Genomic DNA, 22,608 nt, shown 5'->3' on the forward strand with positions numbered 1-22,608 from the left:
TCTGTTTTCATGTTACAACTTGTCTTTGAACTATGTGATGATGAAATAATAACGGGACAGATTTTTGCTAAAGATGAATGGTGTTGGTTGTAGATTTATTCTAGGAAGAATTTACAGTTTAGAGACTTATAATTTGTACTAGGTGTTTTCGTTGATGAACATGTGGATCTTTGTTCTCTCCTGCTTAGCATAATCCCATCGGAGTCTGCGAGTCGGCCCAGAAAACCCTGTAATTGTACAAAATCCCTTTGCTTGAAATTGTAAGTGTTTCTGCAACTGCTTATTCAATTGATACAATTGGAAGTACTCTTACAAATAAGCAAGAACTAACTAAAGCTTCTTAGCACACGAGTTTCATAAGCCTAAGTCCTCTGAGTAAACGTCCACTGAGTGTTGGTGCACTTAAGGCAGCGTAAAAATACCCTTTTTTTTCCACAAAACCAGCTTTCAAGGTAGAGACACAGCAGCATGAGGCAGACAGCCTTTCTGTACTGAATAGGAATTGGAGTTTATTTCTGACGTTTGTATTTGGGATCCCAGCTAAGGTAATTTTGGATGTTGATCTTCAGTTCATGAAGTCTAGAACGAAGGAATTAGTGTAGCGCTTGCCCTGCAGGTGGTTCAGACCCAATCACAGGAACCGTTGGCACTACCTCCAGAGGTCTACACTGGCACAGAGCAGGAGCCAGGAGCTGGAGCTGTGCTTTGAACCCAGGCACTCTGATTAAGACACAGGCATCCTAACCCTGTCTTAATGGCTAGTGTAAATGCCCACCCTCTAAACCATTTTGCAAGGCTTTACGTGATTAATTTGTTAACATTAAGCTCAAAGATAAAGCAGATGCTCTTCTGGGGGGTCAGTAAGCCCTGAGTTAGCTCAGGAGAGCAGGTCCTATTAGTGTTTTTATGTTTTTCAGGATTTTGAAGTAACTTTGGGAACACATACAATCACATAGCTCCTGTGTTGACATTATTATTACTTAGGCTAGGTTTCTAGGCCACAATTCTAGTTGGTGACTTAAATTTTTAGCCTGATTGAGTATGATTGATAGTATGTGTTAACTCTGTAACTATGTGGACCTGTTTATATTTGTAAATGCTTTGCCACATGCATACCATGTATATAAAATGTGTGCGTGTGTTCATATGTATGTCTTCAGGTAATTACTAGTTTTGTTTAATGAGTGTTAATCTTATACTGATTTTTGCTTTTCAGATATTGTGATTGTTTTGCAAATGGTGAATTTTGCAACAACTGCAATTGTACTAATTGTTATAACAATTTGGAACATGAAAATGAAAGGCAAAAAGCAATAAAGGTGATTATTTTTTATTTTATTTAACAGTAATCTCCAATTTCACTTTTTTTTTTTAAAGAATGGAAATTGTTTTGTAAGGAAGCATATTCATTCCCTTTGCAGTGAGATACAATCTGTGATTCAGCCTCAGTTGTGCTTTGATCTGTTTTGATAGGCATGCCTCGACAGAAATCCAGAAGCCTTCAAGCCAAAGATAGGGAAAGGAAAAGAAGGAGAGTCAGATCGACGTCATAGCAAAGGATGTAATTGCAAGCGATCGGGATGTCTTAAAAACTACTGTGAATGCTACGAGGTAGGACACTGGCTGGGGGAAATGACCCAAGCATCTTGTGAAAATTGTTTTGCATCAAAACATACTACTACTACAGTTTACTTGGAGATTAGGAAGTCATCCTGCTATTGCAGTTTGTACATACGCCCCTTAGCTGGGGGTCCTTGCATGAAGAAGGTCTCCTGGCCTCCCCAGCAGAGCTTTGGCTGTGTCCTTATGGCTCGGGGAGCGGAGGTCTCATTAGCTGACTTGGCAGCTTGCAGCTTCTGGGCCATCACAGCTGGCTGAATGCAGATCAGAGCACGGGTCTCTGGCCTGTCAGGACAAACTTCAGGAGGTCAGCCCCTGTGCAGCAGTGGTGCTCAGCTGAAGGCCAGTGCTGCCTGCCCTTCTCCACGGGCTTTTCAGAGGCACTTGTGTCCAGGCAAGCCTGCACTGCAGAGTGTAGGCCTGAAAGCAGGGATTCCCACCAGAATGCTAGGAGAACCCCCTGCAGGAACACTGTGAAGCTAAACTGAATGATGTGCCATTTGCCTTGACAACGGAAAAAGGCAAGCAAAGAATATGGTTACGGGTGTCTGAGGTGATTGCATCCACTTCCCAATTTTAGTTTTTCACAGACCTAACTTTCATTTATAGCTCAGACATCTTTTCTGGGAGACCTAAGCCCTGAGAGCCAGTGTTGTGTCACAGTGAGTCAGCCACCACTTGTGATGCTGGCATCCTTTTTGATCATTGGTTCAAGGCCCTGCTGCTCGACTTCCAGTCCAGCTCCCTGCTGTTGTAGCAGAAGCTTAAGACCCTAGAACTTGGACCCCTGTCAGCCACAGGGAGACCGAGAAGGAGTTCCTGGTTCCTGGCTTTGCCCTTGCCCAACCTGGTTGGGGTGGCTATTTGCAGAGTGAATCATCAGATGGAAAATCCCTAGTTCTCTGTCTTTTCTACTATTTCTCTGCTATTCAAAAAAGTAAATAAAAAAAAAAAAGAGAGAGAGAGAGAGAAATGGGGCTGGCTGTGTGTGTAGCAAGTAAAGCTGCTTCTGACACCAGTATCCCATATGGGTGCTGGTTCATGACTCAGCCACTCCACTTCCAGTCCAGCTCGTGGCTGATAGCCTGGGAAAAGTTGTGGAGGATAGCCCGAGTGCTTGGCTCCTGGCTACCTATGTGGGAGACCAGAAGAAGTTCCTGGCTCCTGGCTTCAGCTTGGCCCAAACTCAGCCATCGCAGCCATTTGAGGAGTGAACCAGAAGGATAAAGGATACTCTTTCTCCCTCTTTCGCTGTAACTCTTTGAGTGTTTTTTTTTGTTTTGTTTTCATTTTTATTTTGAAAACTTCAATGCAACAGGCTTGGAATGCCTGAGGTAAACTTCAGGTTACCATAACTGATTTCTTGGTATGCCTGAAACTACTGACAGTTCTTTGGGTTGAGTCATTCCTACAGTTGGCTCATCTCATCTCCTTATGTTTTTTTACTGTTTGAAATTAATTTCTCAGTGGGAGACTTTTTTTATTTTTTTTAAAGATTTATTCATTTTATTACAGACAGATATACAGAGAGGAGGAGAGACAGAGAGGAAGATCTTCCGTCCGATGATTCACTCCCCAAGTGAGCCGCAACGGGTCGATGCGCGCCGATCCGATGCCGGGAACCTGGAACCTCTTCCGGGTCTCCCACGCGGGTGCAGTGTCCCAATGCATTGGGCCGTCCTCAACTGCTTTCCCAGGCCACAAGCAGGGAGCTGGATGGGAAGTGGAGCTGCCGGGACTAGAACCGGCGCCCATATGGGATCCCGGGGCTTTCAAGGCGAGGACTTTAGCCGCTAGGCCACCATGCCGGGCCCGACTTTTTTTTTTTTTAACTTTTGGCCAAAAAAGCCTTGCCTTTGCACTTGCTGAAGTAACTCTATTGGTAACTGCCTGTTTCCTTGGTCAGGTTGCCCTGCTGCACAAGGGTGTCACGTGCCTCCATCCCTGTCCCCAAATAGCAGGTGACATGTGAAAGATTTTATGTACCATGATTGTTTTGTGTAATGAACTCTTGTCTAATTTACATATGTAAAAGGCCAAATAATATACTTTAGTAAGTGAAATCATACAGTAGAGTAGCATGTTCTTAGCTCTGTAGTTAATATGCATACAATTTGTATAAAGTCAAGGTTATTTTGTAACATCTCTAAGGATATCTCTGAAGTCCGACCAGCCAGTTTTCATCCAATGTTGGACTGTTTTGCTGCCTTCTTTTACTTGGATACCAGATAAAACATTGGCTTATGTTTATAAACCATACCATACAGAAGTTGTCATGTGAACAGTTTTTTTTTGGGGGGGGGTGTTAGCTTTCAAATCCACCAAAGAGAAAAATGGAAATTGGTGAAAAAGCTGGACAAGAAGATCAAAACTACCCTTTCATACATACATAGCATCGACCAGTCAGCTACATGCTGGGCATGCAAAATTGAAGTAGATATGAACTGATCATGTAACTGAGCTGGTGATCAAATTTGTGAATTGCTACAAGTAGAAAAAATAGTGTTCGAAGAGAGAAACTTACCTATAGGCATTTCAATGGGGATTGTGTTGTGACAGATGCAGTGTCCAGTAACTAATTGGTTATTCCAAAATTCATGAATCAAAAAGTGGTGAAACTTGGAAGATACGAAACTATGAATAGCGAGGGTTTATTGGCTCATGAGGAATTAGCTGCCATGTCTAACAGTTTGGGTTGAATTACTGTTCTTTTGACATCCGAGTCTTCAATTAAGTTGGTTTTTTGATCCAGTTGGTTTTAGCTGGACCCAGGTTCATGTTCACATCACTTACCTTCAGGCTTCTTGACTGGGTAGGTGGCTGTCCACAGTATTTGAATGGTTGTGTCTCTCTTTGTTTTTGAACATTTGTTTATTACTTACCTGCAAGGCAAAATAGTTGAGGAGAGAGAGGGGAAGAAGAGAGGAGATGGAGATTGCTGCTGATGCCTGCAACGGCCTGCTCTGGGCCAGGCCTGAGTCAGGAGCCAGGAGCTCCATCCTTGTATCCCATATGCATGGCACGGGAAGGAGTACTTGGTCCTTCCCAGGAGCATTTGCAAGAAGCTGCTTTGGAAGCAAAGCAAGAGGAATGTGATTGGTATGTCTCTGTCACCGTGAGAGCAGGCAGTTTCTCAGCAGCTGATGCTTATTAAGAGCTGCTTTAAGGGCTGGCGCCATGGCTCAACTGGCTAATCTCCTGCCTGCAACCCATACGGGCATCTGCCAGAGTCCAGCTACGGCCGAGTTCGGAACTCGAGAAGGGTGCGTGAAATAGGTGTAGAGAGAAAAGAAATGGACCACTACAATTTCAGGATCATAATGGGCCGTGCAAGAAAGCTGTCTCCTTTGTTTATACAGAAGCAGTCACAAGCTCTGGCACATAGTCAAATGGGTGTTTCCAAGGATGATTCTACTCTTTGTTTCACCTTAAAGCTCTCAGTAGAAGTTCTCAATAGGCGATGCATATCAATCAGTAGCACATTTCCTACTACAATTCTCATTCTACAACTTAATCTTGAATCAGTTAAGGGAAGAAATGTATCACAAAAAAGGGGGAACCTAAAGATTAAGGATGGTCAAATAGGGGCAGCAAAGACAGAAACAGCATGAATTGTAAAAGGCCCTTTTGCCAAGACATTATCAACAACATCAACTTCTAAGCTCACATTGATAGTAAAGACCAACTCAGCAGTGGCAGACAATGCCTAAACCGATTACAGAATTCTCATCGTGGTTGTCCGATGTCCATGCAAAGGGAGGTGGAACTGCTTTCAGGTGGTTATACAGACATCCACAAACCTTGCCTGCAATGGAACAGTTCTCGTCACACCTTCGTGTCTTCCACACCCACCACACAGACCCTGGCAGGCACCAATTCCTGTTCTAGCTGTTCTACTTCCCATCCAGTTCCCTGTTTTGGGCCTGGGAAAGCAGCGGAGGGTGACATTACACCCACATGGGAGACCAAGTTCCAGAAGCTCCTAGCTCCTGACTCCTGGCTTTCAGTCTTAAGATTGGCTTAGTTCCAGCCATGTGGCTGAGTGAACCAGTAAATGGAAGATATTTCTGTTTTTCCTCCTCTGTTAATCTGCCTTTGAAATAAAAATAAATAAATCTTAAAAAAAAAAAAAAGGAACTGCTTTAAATAAAGTAGTCCTAGACAAACTTAAAATAATGCAATTAGCCCAAATGAATATCCACTAAGTCTTTGAGTAAATGTGTTTTATGGTGTATTATATTAAAAAGGAGTAGAGACGTGCCAGGGGAAAGCGGTGAGGGGACTGAGGATACAGGCTTGGGTGGGGGGTAAACTAGGGGCATAAAACCAGTGGGTTTGTGGGGACCGGGGAGCTCACCTCTTAGACAGCTGAAGCGAACGTGGGGATTTCCTTATGTGCCTAGTCCTGGGCAAGGTGAGGATAATGGAGAGGAAAGCCCCAGGTCAGCACTCTGCTCTGGTGTGCTAGTGGACCAAGCCTGGAGACTTCAGTGGGCCTGAATCTTGGTTGTGTAGAGGGGTACAGCACCAAGCCAGCACATATGATAAGAGCTTGGGACCCCAGAGCACTGAACCAGCAGATTGCCCACTGGGCTTCTGAAGGCTGGGCTAGGCACAAGAATTGTGGATTGATTAGCAAAACAAGCAAAGGGATATGGGGTTGGGAGGACCGTCCTGGGAGTATCTGGCAGATGAGGAATGACTCCTGAGGGACTCTCAATGACAAGGCCACTGTACTTGGCAGGTAAGCGAGGGGACTGAGACATGGAGGTTTGGAGGGGAGAGACCTAAGAACTTTGTGGGTCAGGCCGATGCCCCAGCACACATGGGAGACCTGAGCTGGGCTTGTTAATATGAAGCATTGCTGACCACCACACACCAGCCCACACACAATCTGTGGCTGGGGGCCTGTCTGGCAGGGCTAGATTCCAGTACTTGACAGTGAGTGTTGGATCAGGGGATGGGTCACATTAGGCTGGACCATGACGCCAACCAGCACACAAGAGAACCAGGTCCAGGGTGGATTTTGTGGGGGATATGTGGGCCCAACTCTATGGAGTTACAAGTCCTGCTGGTTAGTTTAAGAGTTGGAATGGTGATGGGCAGAACTAGCCAAGACCATGGAACTCACTAACACTCACGGATACTGGGGCTAGGAGCAAGCGGTGCAGGCCCAGACTGCAGCACCCACATGAGCACCCTAAAGCAAGGTGTGGGGTGAGCCAGGCCACAGCATTTACCAGCTCACACACAGGCTGGAATGGATGGGGCAGGCCATGCCAGGTAAGGGCCTAGCGCCCACTGACATGCATGAGATCTGGGTCTGGGAGTAGCCCGAGTAGGGGAACTTGGGAAACTACCCTGGTGGGTCATAGCTCTTGCTGGTAAGCACGTGGTCCAGGCCTGGGTGTTGGGCAGGGTAGCTCCATTTGTCATCAAGTGTGTGAGTTGGTTTTGGAAGGAAGTGGACTGGGCAGGGCTGAACGAACCATAGCCCACTGGCAATTGCAGAAACTAGGATGGAGTGCAGGTCATACCAGGCTAGGCTGCCACACCTACCAGTTTACATGAGCCAGGAATGGGACCAGACTGAGCACGGCCAGGCTGCAGCATCCCAAGGCAAAGGCTAACACAGCTGGGGGGTTATACTGAGCTAGGTCATAGCAACCACTGGAACACACAAGATCTGTGACTGTGATCAGGCCTGGTTGGGAAACTAAGGGGACACCCCAGCTGGGTTTTGGGTTCCACTGGTGAGCTCAGGGGCTGGAGTTGGGGCTACGGTCTGGTCTGGACATGGCTGCAGTGTCCTCTGGCATGGGTGTGGACTGGTCTGGGGTGTGCCAGACTAGGCTAGATTTCAACACCCACTGGTGCTCATGAGAACCAGGTTGGGTGTAGGACAGGCTGAACTAGTCTCTGCCCCTGCCAAGCCATGTGTGAGCTATATCTGGGTGCAGACCAGACTTGGCTGGGCTGTAGTGCCCAACAATAAGAATCAGAATGGGTGAGGGCCAGTCAGGAAAGGCCATCTTTCCTGCTAGGACAGGAGGTGGACTAAGCAGGGCTGGTCCATGGACTCACCAGTGTGCACAAGATCTGGCATTGGGAGAGATTCTGATGGAGGAGGAGCTTGGGGAACTCCTCTGTTGGGACACAGTCCTTGCACGTGAGTGCAAGAACCAAAAAAGGGAGCAACCCAGACCTGGCCAGGTTACGGTACCCACAGGCTTACCTTTGGTTTAGGTTTTGTGCAAGCCAGACTGGGCCAGTTCATATCACCCACTGGTAAATCTGAGAACAACAATGGTGTGTGGATCATGCTGGGACTGGGTGCTGGCCAGGATGGCTAGGTTGTAGTCCCCACCAACATGAGCTGGAACTGGAGGTGGGCCAGCCCAGGCCAGGCTACAGCACCCACTGGCAAATGCCAAGGTGAGGTGGGCCATGACAGACTGGGCTGCAGTGCCCAACCAGCACATGTGAGACCTAGAGGAGTGGGCAAATCCGGTAGAGAACTACGGGGGCTCCTTTGCTGGAACACTATTCCCACTCATGAGTGTGAGAGCTGGGACTGGGGGCAGACCAGGCTGGGCAGGGCTATAGCACCTGTTGGCCTTCGTGTCAGCTGGATCCAGGGAAAGCCAGGCTGTATGAATTGTACCTACTGGTTCATGCATAAGTCAGAGTGAGTGTGGGTTGACTGGGCTTTGCCACAGCATCAACTAGCACATGGTGGTTCGTGGGGCAAACTCTTTCAAGCTAACCTGCAGAACCACCTGGAGAGTGCAAGATCCAGGATTGGGAGTGAACCCATAAGGGAAATAGTGGACACCTCTCTAATGTGCTGCAACTCTCACTGGTGAGCATGGAAACCAGGATGAGGGGCAGGCATGGCTGGTCAGAGAGTGTCTCCCGCCAGTATGTGTGTGGACTGGTTGTGTTTAACTAGGCTTCAGTGCCCATTGACATGTATGAGAGCGGAATGAGACTGGACTGGTCTGCTGTTTTCCTGGCAAGCACAGAAACTAGGGCAAGGGGCAGGCCTCGTAGGGGTTATTCTGGGTCGCTTCAACGAGGCTATAGCTCCCACTGGTTTGTATGAGGGCCAGGTGTGCTGGACCAGGATCCAACTGGACTGCAATACCCATTAGTGTAGAAGACAGGACTGGAGGCAGAACTGACCCAGCAATTGCAACTACCAGTTGCATGTAGGCTAATTTGGGAGACCAACTGTGACCAGACCCTGTATTGGCATGCACACACAAGAATTAGGTCTGGGAGCAACTCAGATGAGGTTTCTTTGGGTGTTCCCCCAACTGAACTGCCAGATTCAGAACTCCAACCATGGTGAGAATTGCAGGTTCCATAGTTTGACCATAGAGTTCATGTATCAGAGCTAGGCCTCCTCATTGGCTTAGACAGATCAGTGGACAGCATAACCAAATGCACATGGAGGATATGGCAGTACATTGGAACCTGCAGAGGACACCTGGCACCACAATAGAGGACAGAGGACAGAACAAATTGATCAACCACCCTAATCAAGAGTTGGCAGTGAATACCTGGGCAAATGGAGACGCTAAGGTGAACCATGGCAGCCAGTAGATTCTGAAGAGATCTCAACATGATTGGAGTGACAAGATCGACAGCAACCTAAAACTGTCGAACTATCAAAACCACTTGAGCAGGACCCTCGCAGGATGTCCCACATCAGGGACCCTGGGATGGGTGAGAGGCTGGATGTGCCTTCTTCTCTTATGTCTCCCCTCCCCCATATACAGTAAGGATAAAAGAATGTGAAGACAATGGTCTCACCCACTTTGCTTCATCCCTTGACTCTTCACACCCTAATCAAATCTGTAAAAATTATCAAAAATAAAATTTAAAAAAAGGAGTAGATATATTTGTTCATACTGTAGTCAGTCTCTTGCCAGGCACTATAGAGAGCAAGGACAGTCATTTTGTTTGTTAAAATTGACCAGAATTCACTGAAGGTATAGCTGGCAAGAGATACTCAAATTCAGTACGAGTCAGGGAAATGTAGACTAACCTAACTGGAGAATATTAAGAAGAACTAATGCGTCCATTTGGGAGGGGATGTGGGAGAAGCTTCCTTCTGTACATTGCTAATGAGAAGTACGGAGTTACAGCCTCTTGGAAAAATAACTTAGCCACATTTTTAAAATTCAAAACACATAACCTAGGAAAAATAAACCTAATAGTAGAAATCTTGCCTGGTAAAATAAAAGCATAAATCGTTTAGTACATCCTTGATGGTACCTGTTTGAAAAACCTGGAAACAACCACCTGTTGATCAAGCAGTCGGTACCCATTAGATGTGGCACATCATATCAGCCCTTCAAAGGAACTGAAACTGTGACAGGTGATTGGAGACAAACAGTGCTTCGAGTTGAACTGTAAGAAAAGCAAGATTAAAAAAGAAGAAAAGCAAGGTGTAGAATAATTGGCATATGATTTTGTGAACTTAAAGCAACAAAAAATTTATCTGCATATAAGCTCTATTTTTTTCGCATAAATACTTACATTTTATGGATTTTTACATGAAAGAAATACTGTTATTTTAGGTGAGTTTCATTAATCTGTGGACCAAATTCAGCAAGGGAAAGCAGCTATAATAGAAATAGCAGCTGAGAGATACCTCCAGTGTAAAGTTAGGTCTGTATTTGCGTAATTGGGAGGGGGGTCACCATTATGTTAATGGGTGATTTGCCTGAGATGATTGAATAAGCCTTATTTTTAATATTGCAGTGTGCCATTCATATTTGTTACGATATATACATGTTATCAGGAAGGAAAGATTTATGTTCTTGGTGAGGTAAGTTCACAAGGAAGACTTTAAGCATAAGCATTGTGCAGCCACTGTCCAGCTGCTGCCTGTGAGTAGTTAACCCGTTGAGTGTGTCAATAAGAGAGGCTTCCAGCACATCCGAACGCTGGTGGACCAGGTGATGCTAGTTTTGAGGGTACTTCAAAGAGAAATACCAAAATCAACTTACCTTCTGATTCTAGTAAACTTTTGTAGTAGTCTTAACATCTGCTCATTTAGTTGTGAAATCTACTTATAGTAATTCTTTTATGTTTGTAAATCTTTTAGGCAAAAATAATGTGCTCCTCAATATGCAAATGTATTGGCTGTAAGAATTTTGAAGAAAGCCCTGAGAGAAAGACATTGATGCACTTGGCGGATGCGGCTGAGGTCCGGGTACAGCAGCAAACCGCAGCCAAGACCAAGTTATCCTCCCAAATTTCGGACTTGCTCACCAGGCCAGCACCAACTTTGAATAGCGGAGGAGGAAAGTAAGTGTCAGTCAATATTTTTATAGTGTTTATAGTATTTTTATAGTATTTCTCAAGTATTTAATTTTGCTAGTTTCTTTTTTGGAGCAACGTTGAATTTTTTTTTTTTAGTTGCTGCAGACATGATTTTTGCGTTTTTCCCCCACTGTTACTCACTTACCATAAAGAGATTTTAAAGTCAGCAGGAAAACTACTGTCAGATCGTGTAATTCTGCAATGTATGGTAATGCTTTAGTTTGCTATGCTTGTTTTAATTGGGTTTTTGCCTACTAAGATGAGATGTGTTGTAGCACAGAATGCTAAGCCACTGCTTGTGATGTTGGCATCCCATATGGGAGTACTGGTTTCAGTCCCTTCTGCTCTGCTCCGTTTCCCATCCAGCTCCCTGCTAGTGTGCTTGGGAAGGCTGCTGAGGATGACCTAAGTAACTGGGCCCCAGTCACCTATGTGGGAGACCTGGTGGAGTTTTTTGGCTCCTGGATTTGGTCCAGTCTAAGCTATTACCTAGCTGTTGCAGCTATTTGGGGAGTGAAACAGCCTATGGAAGATCCTCACTTTCCCTTTTTCTTTCTCTCTGTTGCTTTGTATTTCAAATAAATAAGTTAAATCTTGACATTAAGAAAAAATCCATAAGTATACTAGTTTTTAAATACATGATAGTATGTTTCACATTTTCGCATTTGCTTGCCTTTTGTTCGTTTGTTTTATGTCCTTGGAGCACTTTCTTCATCAAGTGGACCACCCATCACTGTTTATTGTTAGAATCTTTATTATTTTTTTTCCTTAGGCTCCTGAACTCTAAGATAGAAAAGCTTGACCTTGAAATTTACTTCTTTTTATTTTATTTGAAAGGCAGAAACAGAGAAATCAAGTGTGATCTTCCATCCACTGATTCATTTTCTAAGTGTCCACAACGTCTGTGGCTGGGCCAGTCTGAAGTCAGTAACTGGAAACTCATTCCAGGTCTGTCTGTGGTTGGTAGAGGCCCACATACTTGGGCTGTCACTTGTGTCCCATGGTGTACTTTAACAGGAAGCTGGATCAGAAGTGGAACCAGAGACTGGTGCCGTGACATGGAAGCTAAGCCACTGTCTGTGTGCCGACATCCCATGTGAATGTTGGTTCGATTCTTAGCTGCTTCAGTTTTGATCCAGCTGTCTGCTGGTGACCTGGGGAGGTGGTGAAGGAGAAGTTATTAGGCCCCTGCAGCCACGTGGGAGACCTGGAGATTGCTCCTGGCTCCTGGCTTCAGATCAGCTCAGCTCCAGCTGTTGCGGTCATTTTGGGGGGTGGGGCAGTGGGTAGAAGATCTCTCTCTGCTTCCCCTTTTCTATAACTCTACCTTTTAAACGAAAATAGATAAAAACCTTAAAATATTATGAAAGTAGAAACAGTCACTTCCCTATAGAATGCAAGTAGCACAACTGGCATCTTAACCATCACAGTACGTGCCTCTCCGCCAGGAAAGAGTGACCCTTGATGTCAGGTGGCCCTGAGTTTAGATACTTTAGTCTTTGCTGTTAGTAGTTTGCAAATTAAATACTTTACCTTTCTGGCCTCTGTTTTCTTCTCCTTAAAATAACCCTTTCAGGTGACCACGAGGAGTCAGCCCTTTCGGTCCCCATCACTTGTTAGCTTGATGCATTGTGGCTTGCAATTTAAACTTGGATCTGTTTTACAAAGTTCTTTGGTGCTTAATTAAGGCTTTTGTTTTTTGTTTGTTTTGTTTTTCAGTAGAAAAAAATATTGTATACATAATTTTTTTTCTTTCTTTTTTGAAGACTTATTCATCAGAAAAGCAGTGTTAGAGAGAGCGAGAGAGAGTGAACCATCCACTGGTTCACACCTCAAATGATTGCAATAGCAGGAGCTGAGCCAGTCACAGTGCAGGAGCCAGGAGCCTCTTCTGGTTCTCTTATATAGATGCAGGGGCCCAAGCCCTTGGGCCATCCTCCATTGCTTTCCCAGAAGTATCAGCAGGGAACTAGACCAGAATTGATGCCTTCGGGACTCTAGCCAGCACCTGAGGCCCAGCTTTACCTGCTGTGCCACAGCACCACCACTCAGTATTTCTGAAGAGCTCTTGACAACTTAATAGCAGCAAATGGTTCTCTAATGAAAAAGTGGAAAAGCTTGGATGCCTTAATTAGATAGAATCCTTTCTAAGTTTTAAAATAAATCTTTAGGTTATTAAATCTCACTTCCATGTGAAGATTATAGATAATGCAGCAGTAAAATATGTGCAGTCAAGTTCTTAACCTAGAGAAAATGTTTATGCTGTGTAGCAAAAACACAAAATTATATGGCACAATCAAAAATATGCAAACAACTATATAATTTAGTAGGTTAAGCCTTTGTTTTGAGTAACAAACCCCTGAAATATTTTTTCTCTACTTTTCTGTAGTTTTCAAATTTTTTTTTTAAGATTTATTCATTTTATTACAGCCAGATATACACAGAGGAGGAGAGACAGAGAGGAAGATCTTCCGTCCGATGATTCACTCCCCAAGTGAGCCGCAACGGGCCGGTTCGCGCGCCGATCCGATGCTGGGAACCCGGAACCTCCTCCGGGTCTCCCACGCGGGTGCAATGCATTGGGCCGTCCTCCACTGCTTTCCCAGACCACAAGCAGGGAGCTGGATGGATAGTGGAGCTGCCGGGATTAGAACCGGCGCCCATATGGGATCCCGATGCTTTCAAGGCGAGGACTTTAGCCGCTAGGCCACGCCGCTGGGCCCAGTTTTCAAATATTTCATTATAAAATTTTTATTATGTGACAAGACCAATTATGGAGTGCTATTACAAATACCAACATTACTGTCGTGTGAATTATAATCTTCATGTTACAGTTTTTCTAATTGAACGTGCCTCTTTGCATGTTGAAGGTTTCCGTTCAGGTACCTCAGTTACTTTTCCGGCTCCCTTGTGATAATAGGCCTGATTTCAGATTGCCGTGTTCAGTTGCCATTGCAGCCTACTTCTGTTAGTGACTGCTTCCTGACGGTTGTTGAGGTGGTGGTTAGGTGAGGTTTCCTGGTTTAATCTGTCAGGCTGTAAGGGTTGGTGTGGCTACAATACAGCAAGCCTTCAGGAAGGATTGTTCTGATGTAACACTCAGTAGTCTAGATCCTTATGAATCCAACTCTGTGTACACTGGTGATTGCCCTCCCATTGCTTGCTTTTGCGTGTTGTGATGGGACACTGAAGAATTGTGGCATGCTTCATCTGCTGTTTGTTTACAAACAACATGAGAGGCTTTGTTTTTACTGTTTTATCAGATAGGGCCTCCAGGAGCCAATAATATGTATTGAGTTAGCAACTGTTCATGGAATGTCTGCATCAAGCACTGTTCTAGGCACAGGGGAAACAGTGAGTAAAACATTAAGCAAACACTGCACGCACGCAGGTTGCATTCATGGGAGGATTTCAGTCACAGAAATTTTAGTCTGCCTGTACAATTACATATTTTAGTTATAAGTAACTTTGTCTATGGAGTGAATCATAAATGGTGTATATTTTGTTCCGTATTTTTAAACTGTGCCTAGTGACAAAGCAGATCTGCCTTTTGGAAACCCTTGATGGTATGCTGGTGTTCACTGTGCAAACAAGATGGAAGACTTGGTAGCCACTTCTGTTCTCGCTCAGTAGCATCGTTGACTTTTTCTTTCTCTCAAAACTTATTCCAGGTTGCCCTTTACGTTTGTAACCAAGGAGGTTGCAGAAGCCACGTGTAACTGCCTCCTTGCCCAGGCAGAGCAGGCCGACAAGAAGGGATCGTCCAAGGCAGCCGCGGAGCGCATGATCCTGGAGGAGTTTGGCCGGTGCTTGATGAGCGTCATCAGCTCTGCTGGGAAAGCCAAGAGTGACCCTTGCGCCATGCACTGCTAACCCTGCCCAAGGACCCGTCAGTGCCACTGTGCAGGACGTATAAGGTGCAGGGACGTTTGGTTTTCTGGCACATAGTTCAACAATTACTGTATTTTAATTTGGTCCTTATTTTAAGAGATCTGAAATTATAACATTGAAAGCAAAGATTTTAAATGAGGAAATTAGTGCATTTTAAATCTTGGTTAAATCTGCTTACACCCCTTCTAAATTCTTTGTTATATGATAGATTTTTAACTTGCTTGGGTTTCCTGAGATTTAGATGTTCTCTCCTTCTGATTCTATTGACAAAGAGCATTTATAAATTACTACACTATAATTTATACTGTATGGCGTTGTATGACTTTGTTCAGTAGGAAAAGCCAACGCAGCCTGAGCCTTACCCCGTCATTCTTTGGTACTAGATCTCGACCACATACAGCTGGACTATCTGCATCAACAAAATTACAGGAAATGTATGCTAATGATAGGCTGTGTTGACAAAAGTACTGTTATTTTTAAGAATTAGCTTTTTAGGGCAGATTCTAAAAATAATCGGTTGTCATTTTGGGATTCTCAGAGGGAAGCAGTCCCTAGGCACACTTTTAAAATAAGTTAAAAAAAAAACTATAAAACATTAAGGAACAGTAAATCTCAATTCTGGCATTGTGTTTCTAGATAAATATTATAGAGTGTCTTCATTTTCTCCCCAAGAGGTGGTATGTTTTTGAGATGCTAAGAAATTGTCAGAGTGATTACTGGGTACCATGAAAATGAAAGGTGCTTGTGAATAAAAGTAGGGATATTTTTATTATATAATATGACATAACACTTCACATGAAGTACATAATTTGGCGTAGATGGAGAAATAAGGAATATTGACATTGAGAGAGATGAATTTGGGGGAGGAATTTTCCATCTCTACAAACTTACTTGTAGGCGTCTGAGTTCCAGCGGTTTCAAACCATTGCCTGGATTTGCTGAACCGGCCTCTTAACAAAGCTTTCACCATTACAGTGGCATTTCCTCCGTAAGGAAATTTAATTATGGCATCATTTTTTAGTCAGTGATTTGTAAAGTTGAAGGTGATGAGGGAAGGAATTATTTAAATGATTTTCAGAAATTCAAATTTCAAAAGCTATGAATTTAGGAGGCTATTATAGTAGGCTTCTTGATTTTTATGACAAGAAAAAAATCATGTTGTAATTGAGGCATTTTTTTTTTTTTCTGTTACCTTAATTCTCAGTGATTATCAGTGTGTGATTATACCATTTCCTGCAAGGACTCTGTAGGTGTATGTATTGTGTATATATGTTCATATGAACATGCAAGATACAGTAAATAGCTTAAGTAATCTGAGAAAGGACTCCGTTATTCATTAAAATATCTTCCTTTTGAAATCAGGATTTACAAAATTATAGTGCAGTAACTCTAAATGTAGATAGTGCAAACATTGTTAGCACCTCAATCATAGTGTTTAATTAAAATTTGTATAAATGTAAATTAGTGTAAGAGGATAAAATATCTAATCAAGTTATTTTTCAAAAGATTGCAATAAGTTTTTGGTCTAAACCTAAACTTTGTTCATTTTGTACATACTCTGTGTTAATTCTAATTGTCCTGTTGTGATGTGTATTTATATACAGTGTGCAGAAAGTGTTTGTGAAATTTCAACTGCAGTTGTAGATTATGTATGATGGCATTGCTTGAGAATGTTTTGCTTGTAAAAATTTGAAGGTGCAATCAAATGCTATTAGTTTTTCTGATTTTTCAAGAAGCTATCTAAGTATTAAGCCTTTTCCTTCCTGGGTAGCACCTACTAAATGACTTTTTGTATTTAGGCATTTGCATCAAATTGCTGAACAAGATTATAAAACACATTAACTCAACAATTTTAAAAGACTTTTTGGGGAGGGTTGGGTATATAATTTTTTAGCTCTATTTACACCCCAAAGTAGAAAAATTAAATTTATATTTACTAGAGCTATTCAAAGAATACACTTTTCTATATTGTAAAAACAGGACAGTGAAGAAAATCATACAGAAAAAATAAACATTTATACTATTCTGTAAAAAAAAGGTTTTGCATTTTTTTCTTCAGTTGATTTACACATTTATTTAACCAGTTCACATGCAAAAATCCTTTCATATTATCTAATTCTCAAGGAGATTTGACATTACTTTTGAAAACACAATTAACAAATTGTTTTGAAATGGGAGTATTTTCTTTCCCTCACTTTAAGTGGAAAATCTCAATCCACTTTTTTTATTATGTAATTGAAAAAGAATACCTGTTTGTTTATTTTTAAGTACAGAAAGAGAAAGAAGGCAGAGAGCTACTCCATCTGCTCGTTTACGCCACATGGCTGGGTCAGGTCGGAGCCAGGATTTTCAGTCAGGTCTCCTACATGGATGCAGAGAACCTTAGCCAGGAGCTCGATTGGAATTGGAACAGCTGGGAAATTGAGCCACTGCCCATATGGGGTGCTGAAATCACATGTGGTGGCTTTTCCCACTGCACTGCAATGTCTGCCCGTAATCTGGGACATCCTCTCAATGAAGAAGTAAAAGCAATCTGAAGGTCTCAGCTCTGCTCTGGGGAAAACAGCATCTTAATGGTAGAGATACAAGTAGAAGAGGTGATGTGGGAAGGGACAGGGGCATTCTGTTTTAGCTCTCCCATTTCTGGGTATTGAACAATTGATATTTTCTCAGTCCTACCTAAAATGTGAATAAAAATCATCTTTAGGAAAGTTTTCAGGGCTCACATCCCATATGGGTGTCATAAATATCCCAGCTACTCCATTTCCCATCAGCTCCCTGCTTGTGCTCTGGGAAAGCAGTAGAGGACGGCCCAAAGCCTTGAGACCCTGTGCCCATGTGGGAGACCTGGAAGAAGCTCCTGGCTGCTGACTTCAGATTGGTTCAGCTCTGGCTGTTGCAGTCACTTGGGTAGTGAGCCAGTGAATGGAAGATTTCTCTGTTTCTGTTTCTCTCTCTAAATCTGCCTTTCCAATAAAACTAAATAATTTTTTAAGTTTTCTGTTTTTATTACCATGCAACACAAATAGTTAAGAAAATGAATACTTGTTACATAACTAAAGCTTCAAACCAGATCCTGCAGCCCTACAGCAACAATTCTGTAGGGAACCCAGTTAGTTAACTTATTTACTTATTGGAGTTGTTTTCTGTTAAGCATATCACTTAAGGCTTGTGTGTGAGAATGTATGTGTTAGATCTCCATACACATTTTATCACCTATAGAGCAAATGTGAGCCTTCTTTGATCCAATTGATTTTATGAGGAAAACTATAGATTTTTTGATTAAAACTTTCCTTAATGGTAAATTGTGTGGGAGCATTTAAACCTTCTTAAATTGTGTTCAGAAGCAGTAACTATATTCAGAGGAACGTTTATTGTAAAATCACAAGAACTCTAATGTAACTAATGTATTGTATTACCAGATGACATTTGGCAATATATAAATACATCGGGCCCAGCGCAAATGGCTCCATGGCTAAATCCTAGCCTTTAACATGTCCAGATTCCCATATAGGCACAACTTTGTGTCCCAGCTGCTCCATTTCCCTTCCAGTTCCCTGTTTGTGGCATAAGAAAGTAGGGGAGGAAGACCCAAAGCCTTGGGATTCTGCACCCATGTGGGAGACCCAGAAGAAGCTCCTTGCTGCTGGCTTTGGATCAGCTGAGCTCCAGCTGTTGTAGCCATTTGGAGAGTGAACCAGCGAGTGGAAGATGTTTCTGTGTCTCTCCTCTCTATAAATTGGCCTTTCCAATGAAAATAAATCTTTTTTAAAAAACATACTTGCAGCAAATTACTTTGCAGATATATGAAAAACTGTTCAATCTTATGCTTTAAGAACTAATATGAATTACAAGTCAAAAATTGTCCTGTAAAAGGCACAGAGAATGGTCTGGCGTTGTAGCCTAGTGGCTAAAGTCCTCAACTTGAATGTACCGAGATCCCATATGGGCACTGGTTCAAATCCCAGCAGCTCCACTTCCCATCCAGCTCCCTGCTTGTGGCCTGGGAAAGCAGTCAAGGACGGCCCAAAGCCTTGGGACCCTGCACCCGCGTGGGAGACCTGGAGGAAGTTCCTGGCTCCTGGCTTTGGATCGGCACAGCACTGGCCATTGTGTCACTTGGGGAGTGAATCATCGGACGGAAGATTTTCCTCTCTGTCTCTCCTCCTCTCTGTATATCTGACTTTGTAATAAAATTAAATAAATCTTTAAAAAACAAAAAGGGCAAAGAAAAATTAAGCACTCATCTATGGTTAGAAAGCAATTTGTCTAATAAACTTTATAAAGGACATCCAAACGGTGAAAATGCAGTCTTCTTCTTCCAAGACTGGGAATACCATATTTCATTCAGCACTATCTGAGGTTATTGTGTTGTTTATACAATAAGATGATTTTAAGAGAAAGCCAATAAAATTGATACATGTTTGTTAAAGTCACTATGCAAGATAGATCTATGCTTAAAAGAAAATATTTATGAAAAATAATCCAGAAACACTAGAGAAAGCTACCATGTTCATGGATTGCAAGAAGTGAGCCTCCTGCAGTTGATTTAGAGATTAACATAACTCCAGTCAATATTCCAGCAGGAGTTTTGATAGAAACTGACAAGTTGATTATAAAGTCTGTATGGAAAAAGATAATAGCAAAGACTTTTTTGTAATGTGAAGTTTTATTTATTTGCAAGGCAGATTGTCAGAGCTGTATCTTCCATACACTGGTTCTCTTCCCCAGAAGGTCCACAACAGCAGGGCTGGGCCAGGCTGCAGTCACAGTAAGGCACTCTGTCTAGGTCTCACATGTGGGAAGCAGAAACGCCTGTATCTGGGTCACCATTTGCTGCCTCCCAGAAGGCATTAGCAGGAAGCTGGATCTGAACAGGAGCTGGGATTCCAGACACTCCAGTGTGATGTGGTCATCAAAAGCAGCAGCTCAGCATGTTGTGCCGTATGCTCACCCCAAACTGAAACTTTTTGAAAAAGAGAACCAAGTTGGAGAGCACACACTTCATTTCAGACACATAAAGCTAAGTTGGTCAAGATTGTATTGGTGGGTCCAGCACTATGGCCTAGCCACTAAAGTCCTCGCCTTGAATGTGCCAGGATCCCATATGGGTGCTGGCTGTAATCCCAGTGGCCCCACTTCCCATCCAGCTCCCTGCTTGTGGCCTGGAAAAGCAGTCGGGGATGGCACAAAGCCTTGGGACCCTGCACCTGCGTGGGAGACCTGGAGGAAGTTCCTGGCTCCTGGCTTTAGATGGGCACAGCATCAGCCGTTGTTTCACTTGGGGAGTGAACCATCGGACGGAAGATCTTCCTCTCTGTCTCTCCGACCTTGCAATAAAAAAAATAAAATAAAATCTTAAAATAAAAGACTGTATTGGTGAAGTTTGTATTAGACCCATAGTCGTGGAACACAGCAGACAAACAGATACTTGTACATGTGATTCCTTTTTGGACAAGGGCACAAAAGGCAGTTGAGGGAAAAGTCTTCAATGGGATTTGGATATCTGTAAGTAATGAAACCTCAGTGCATACTATCCTGCAAAGCAGAATGCAAAGGGAGCCTTTGTAACTTCCATGGAATACTTAAAGCTACCAGAGATAGCTAGAACAAAAATCTCTGAGACCTTGAGCTAGCAAAGATTTCTCAGACAAGAAACTGAAAAGTGTGGTCACTGAATGAAAAAAAAAAATGGATGCATCAAAACTTAATTATTATGTGCTCTGTAATAGAGTGGAAACATTTGCGGAGTATCATAATACACTTATATATCCAGAATATGAGAAGTTAAATAAAATTTGTTTCACCCTCTGGTTCACTTCCCAAGTGATGACAATGGCTAGAGCTGAGCCAATCCGAAGCAGGAGCTAGGAACTTCCTCTAAGTCTTCCACATGGGTGCAGGGTCCCAACGCCTTTGGCCGTTCTCCACTGCTTTCCTAAGCCATAAGCAGGGAGCTAGATGGGAAGTAGAGCAGCCAGGACTCAAACCGGCACCCATAGGGATGTTAGCTCTTGCAAGGTGAGGATCAAGAAATTGAGCCATAGCACAGGGCCCAAATAAATAAAATCTTTAAAGTAATGACTTTTTGTGGAGGATAAGCATTTGGCATAGCAGTTAAGATGCCTATATCCCATTCTGAAATGTCCTAGTCTCCTCCTCTCTGGAGTCTAGGAATGCATCCCAGGTAATGCAGTATGGATTACATACATCTGTGTGTTTTTTAAAAGATTTTTCTTCAAAAGGCAGATTTTATAGAGAGACAGAGAGGTCTTCCATCCACTGGTTCACAACCCAGATGGCCACAAGGACTGAAGCTGAGCTAATCTAAAGTTGGGAGGCAGAAGCTTTGGATCACTCTCCTTTGTGAGTGCAGGAGTCCAAGGACCCGAGCCATCCTCTGCTGCTCTCACAGGCCTTTAAGTAGAGCTGGGTCAGAAGTGGAGTAGCCAGGACATAAACTGTTGCCCATATGGAATGCAGGTGTTAACAGGTGGAGGGTTCATTAGCTTTCTACACCACCATGTCTTCCCCCACCCCTGTTGTTTTTCGTAAATGACATTTTTATTGGAAAGGCCAAGTTAAGAGAGAGAAAGATCATCAGTCCTCTGGTTCATTCCCCAAGGTGCTGTAATGGCTGAAGCTGAGCCAGTCCAAAGCCAGGAGCCAGGAGCTTCTTCTTGGTCTCCCAGATAAGTTCAAGAGACCAAGGACTTGAGCCATTCTCCAGTGTTCTCAGCCACAAACAAGCAGCTCAATGAAAAATAGAGCTAGGACACTAAGTGGTGCCCACATGGGAGGCTAGAGCTGCAGGCAAAGGATTAGCTTGTATATACCGCGTTAAGCCCTAGAAAGATACTTTTTCTTAAAAGATTTATTTACTTTTATTACAAAGATACACAAAGAGGACGAGAAACAGAGAGGAAGATCTTCTGTCCAATGATTCACTCCCCAAGTGACAACAACGGCTGATGCTGCGCCGATGCGAAGCCAGGAGCCAGGAACTTCCTCTAGGTCTCCCACGTGGGTGTGCAGGGTCCCAAGGCTTTGGGCCGTCCTTGACTGCTTTCCCAGGCCACAAGCAGGGAGCTGGATGGGAAGTGGAGCTGCTGGGATTTGAACCAGTGCCCATATGGGATCCTGGTACATTCAAGGCGAGGACTTTAGTGGCTAGGCCATAGTGCTGGACCCAAAAGATACATTTTAAAACTTTTCAGAGGCAGATAGAAAATCCCATTATGTTGGTTCATTCACCAAATACAGGCAATGACGGGCTGAGCCAGGTCAGAGCCAGGGACTTGAATGAAGTCCAGGTCTTCCAGATTGGCAGCAGCAGCAGGAACCTAACTGCTTGAGTCAGCGTCACTGCCGCCCACAGTGATCTGTGTTGGCAAGGTCCGGGCATCAAGAACCAGGGCCAGAAATAACAACCACAGGATCAGAATCCAGGGTCAGAAATGGAACTTGGGCACTCTGATAAGAGCTACCACTTGGCTGAACATTGCCACCCTGACTGTCCTTCCTTGTTTGGGTTTTGGTTTTTCTAGAAACAGTGACAACTCCCATCAGCTGGGTCACTCCTCAGTTGGAGCCAATAGCTAAGGCTGGCCCAGGGCTGGAACCAGAGGCCAGGAGCCAGGAAGGCAGAGCAGGTCTCCCACATGAGTCCCAAGTCCTTGGGACGTTAGCATGGGCCTCCAGGCTGCAGGAGCTAAGAGTCAGGCTGCGTCATTCTGAGTGGGCCGCAGCCGTCCTCACCAG

At 43.6% G+C, this 22,608-nt stretch overlaps 1 protein-coding gene across 7 annotated transcripts in view; it reads left to right on the forward strand.

The window, feature by feature from the left end:
- Positions 1–17,135, forward strand: part of LIN54 (lin-54 DREAM MuvB core complex component) — a 77,944-nt gene extending 60,809 nt beyond the window's left edge. For 4 of the 7 annotated variants that reach the window (XM_058667111.1, XM_058667113.1, XM_058667112.1 and 1 more), the window contains exons 9-13: positions 189–260; positions 1,217–1,319; positions 1,474–1,611; positions 10,739–10,941; positions 14,628–17,134. In XM_058667111.1, coding sequence (XP_058523094.1) covers positions 189–260; positions 1,217–1,319; positions 1,474–1,611; positions 10,739–10,941; positions 14,628–14,829 — 718 coding nt within the window. In that variant the 3' untranslated portion in view covers positions 14,830–17,134. Of the gene's footprint in view, positions 1–188; positions 261–1,216; positions 1,320–1,473; positions 1,612–10,738; positions 10,942–14,627 lie in introns of all 7 variants that reach the window. The other 3 variants (XM_058667115.1, XM_058667116.1, XM_058667117.1) reach the window with 1 other exon arrangement.
- Positions 17,136–22,608: the final 5,473 nt, after the last annotated feature.

This window comes from Ochotona princeps, chromosome 7, assembly GCF_030435755.1.
Source record: "Ochotona princeps isolate mOchPri1 chromosome 7, mOchPri1.hap1, whole genome shotgun sequence".
In the NCBI taxonomy this organism is placed as follows: domain Eukaryota; kingdom Metazoa; phylum Chordata; class Mammalia; order Lagomorpha; family Ochotonidae; genus Ochotona; species Ochotona princeps.